The 3,543-nt window shown below is 44.7% G+C and overlaps 1 protein-coding gene and 1 non-coding gene across 2 annotated transcripts; one reads left to right on the forward strand and one right to left on the reverse strand.

Moving 5' to 3' along the window:
• Positions 1–47: 47 nt before the first annotated feature.
• Positions 48–1,010, reverse strand: LOC112090493 (uncharacterized protein K02A2.6-like). Its single transcript, XM_024161920.1, has one exon. The coding sequence runs from the start codon at positions 1,008–1,010 to the stop codon at positions 48–50; it is 963 nt and encodes a 320-aa protein (XP_024017688.1).
• Positions 1,011–2,565: 1,555 nt separating this feature from the next.
• LOC112090495 lies at positions 2,566–2,672 on the forward strand. Its single transcript, XR_002901670.1, has one exon. It is a non-coding gene; the product is annotated as a small nucleolar RNA R71 (small nucleolar RNA).
• Positions 2,673–3,543: the final 871 nt, after the last annotated feature.

The raw sequence follows: 3,543 nt of genomic DNA on the forward strand, positions 1-3,543 counted from the left end.
TCTAAATACCGCTCCACCATATCAGTGAAAATAGCCAGCATGCATCTCTAAAAAGTGGTTGGGGCATTGCAAAGTCCGAACGGCATTCTCCTGAAGACAAATGTGCCAAAGGGACACGTGAAAGTAGTCTTGTGTTGATCCTCTGGCGCAATCACAATCTGATTATAACCGGAATACCCATCCAATAGGTAATAAAATTCCTTACTTGCCAGCCTGTCCAACATTTGATCAATAAAGGGAAGCGGGAAATGATCTTTTCTAGTTGCTTTATTGAGCCTCTTGTAATCCATGCAAATCTGCCACCCTGTTACTGTTCTTGTGGGGATTAATTCATTCTTCTCGTTCTCAACAACAGTCATCCCCCCTTTCTTAGGAACACATTGAACCGGGCTCACCCATGCACTATCCGAGATTGGATAGATGATCCCTGCATCTAACCACTTTATTACCTCCTTCTTGACCACCTCCTTCATAATCGGGTTCATCCTTCTTTGTCCCTCTATAGACCCCTTTTTATCATCTTCCAGGAGAATCTTGTGCATACAAAAGGAGGGACTTATGCCTTTTATGTCTGCTATAGTCCAGCCGATGGCTCCTTGGGATTCTCTTAAAACCTCTATTAGCCTGCCCTCTTGGTCCTGCGTCAATAAAGCAGAAATAATGACCGGAAGTGTAGAAGAATCTCCTAAGTAGGCATACCTCAAGTGTGCTGGCAAGGGCTTAAGTTTGAGGATTGGCGGCTCTTTGCTTAAGGGCTGAGTGGGCTGGTGTTCCCGTTCAATCAAGTCCAGAGACTCAAACTTCCTTGTGTAGCTCGGCATTGTCACATGTGCTCCCACCAACTCTACTTGCTCAACGCCTCCTTCCACATTACTCTCGAAGTTATCATGCTCAAGTGTTTCTGCCACCAGAGAGTCAATAACTGAGATGGCTGAGCACTCCTCCATTTCACTCGGGAACCTCATTGCCTTGAACATATTAAATGTGACCTGTTTGTCTTGCACCCTCATGGTCAATTCTCCTTTCTGAACATCAATCAAGGTGCGGCTAGTTGCAAGAAAAGGGCCTCCCCAAAATTATGGGCACTTCTCTGTCTGCTTCATAATCAAGAATAATAAAGTCGGCAGGAAAAATGAACTTGTCCACCCTTACTAGTACATCCTCGATCTTTCCTTCAGGGGTTGCAATTGACCTGTCCGCCAGCTGCAAAGATACTATGACCGGCCTTGCTTCTCCAATTCCCAACCTCTGGAATATTGACATCGGCATCAAGTTTATGCTCGTTCCCAAATCACACAATGCTCTACCAAATTATTGGTTTCCAGTAGAGCATGGAATAGTAAAACTTCCTGGGTCCTTTAACTTGGGCGGGAGTTTGTTCTGCAGAATAGCACTGCATTCTTCAGTCAGAGCCACTGTTTCAAACTCCCCGAGCCTGCACTTCTTGGTCACTAGATCCTTCATGAACTTAGCATAGCTTGGCATCTATTCCAAGGCTTCCACCAGGGGTATGTTGATGTGTACCTGTTTCAAAACATCTAAAAACTTGCGGAACTGCCCATCTTGTTGCTGTTTCTGGAAACGCTGTGGGAATGGCAGAGGTGGTCGGCTGCCACTAGGGTTGCTGGTCTCCGCTGATCCAGAATGCTGCGGAATGCTGCAGCATTCTGCACATTAGAGTCTAGTTGCTTACTCCTGAGCTGTTCTTCTTGTGGCATTGTTTTCTTCTCTCCCTCTTGGATTGAAGTGGGCTCTATGTGAGCAGCCATAGGTTTTGCTTTAGATTCCAACTCCTTTCCACACCTTAGTGTGATAGCTTTGCAGTGTTCTTTCCTGTCTTTTCGTGGATCTTCGGTATTGCTTGGGAGAGAACCTTGGGGCTTGTTGTTCAGAGAGTTTGCAATCTGTCCAACCTGATTTTCTAAATTCTGCAGTGCTGCATCATGGCTCTGGATTTTGGCTTCACTCCTTGAAATAAACTCTTTTAACAAGCTCTCCAAAGAGCTAGATTGTTCCACGACTTGAGTTCTTTGTTGTTGCGGTGGATATCCAGGTGGGTAGGTGTTTCTGTGGTAGGCGTTGGGTTGACTGGTACTTGCTCCCGGATTGCTCCATGATAAGTTTGGATTTTGCCTCATCCCTTGGTTATGAGGATTTGAATAGTGGTGATTACCCCTGTTGAAATTAGCAACATAACATGCAGAGGCGGGGTTGGATGGGCAATCTTCATATTGGTGGCTATCTCCACAGTAAACACACGAAAAACCAGCAGTTTGCACTGCATTTACCCCTGCCGGATTGTTCAACGCCTTTACCATATTCGTCAAAGATGACATTTGCGCTGAGAGAGCAGTGATGGCGTCAACCTCGTGAATTCCAGTGGCCTTCCTTGCATTATGCCTCTCGGTTGGCCATTGATAGTTATTGTTTGCCATCCTCTCCAAAATCTCATATGCGTCATTATAAGATTTGGCCAAAATGGCTCCACCTGCTGCGGCATCCACTATAGTTCGTGTTTGCCCATTGAGACCATTATAAAATGTCTCCATTTGAATCCAGTGGGGGATCCCATGATGAGGGCACTTCCGTAGTAGTTCCTTAAATCTATCCCACGCTTCATACAATGACTCCCCATCTGCTTGTTGGAACGAGGTTATGTCATTCCTTAACTTGGAATTCTTAGTTGGAGGGAAGTATTTCATGAGAAACTTTTCTGCCAATTCATCCTAAGATGCCACTGAATCTGGAAGCAAAGAATTCAACCACACTCGCACCCTATCCCTCAAGGAATAAGGGAATAGCTTCAACCTCAATGTATCTTCGGTTACCCCCGGTAGCTTAAAAGCATCGCTCACCTCCATAAATTGTCTGAGATGGATGTGAGGATCTTCAGTTGCCATGCCACTGAACTGCCCCACAGTCTGGAGCATTTCAAACATCATGGGTTTCAGCTCAAAATGAGGCGCCTGAATTGCTAGCCTCACTATGCCCGGGTTAAGTCCATGCAAAATGGGCACTGCATAGTCTCGAATGGTCCTGTTTCTATCATCAATCAGCTCTGGTTGTGGAACAGGGTTGTTGGCAATTGCTTGCGGCCCGTTGTTTCCTGCTGCCCCTTCTGCCATGTCTCTCACTCCTGCTAAGCCTTGTTGTTCCCTTCTCCTAGCTCGAAATGTTCTTTCAATTTCAGGATCTATAGGCAGCAACTCCAAGTCTTGCGGTGGATTCATGCAAGCAACTTAGTAACCTGAGGAATTAAGAACCAAATGAATGAGATTAAAAAGTAAACAAATGCAAAACAAATTAACTCCTGGAAATATTTTAATGATTTCAATTCCCCGGCAACGGCGCCAAAAACTTGTTGCGTGATAATTATGCTCGCAAGTGCATGTGTCGCTAACAAGTAATAGAGTGTACACAAGTACGGATATTGATCCCATGAGGAATGAATCACCAAAATATGTGTCTGGAGTTGTATAATCAACAAAACAAGTAAATGATGAATGTGGTGAGAAATTCACTAAAATGATGTAAATAAAATGA

Source organism: Morus notabilis, unplaced genomic scaffold (assembly GCF_000414095.1).
Source record: "Morus notabilis unplaced genomic scaffold, ASM41409v2 Scaffold706, whole genome shotgun sequence".
Taxonomy (NCBI): domain Eukaryota; kingdom Viridiplantae; phylum Streptophyta; class Magnoliopsida; order Rosales; family Moraceae; genus Morus; species Morus notabilis.

Coding starts and splice junctions, on each gene's coding strand:
- LOC112090493 (XM_024161920.1), bottom strand. CDS start 1,010: ATGAGGGTGCAAGACAAACAGGTCACATTTAATATGTTCAAGGCAATG.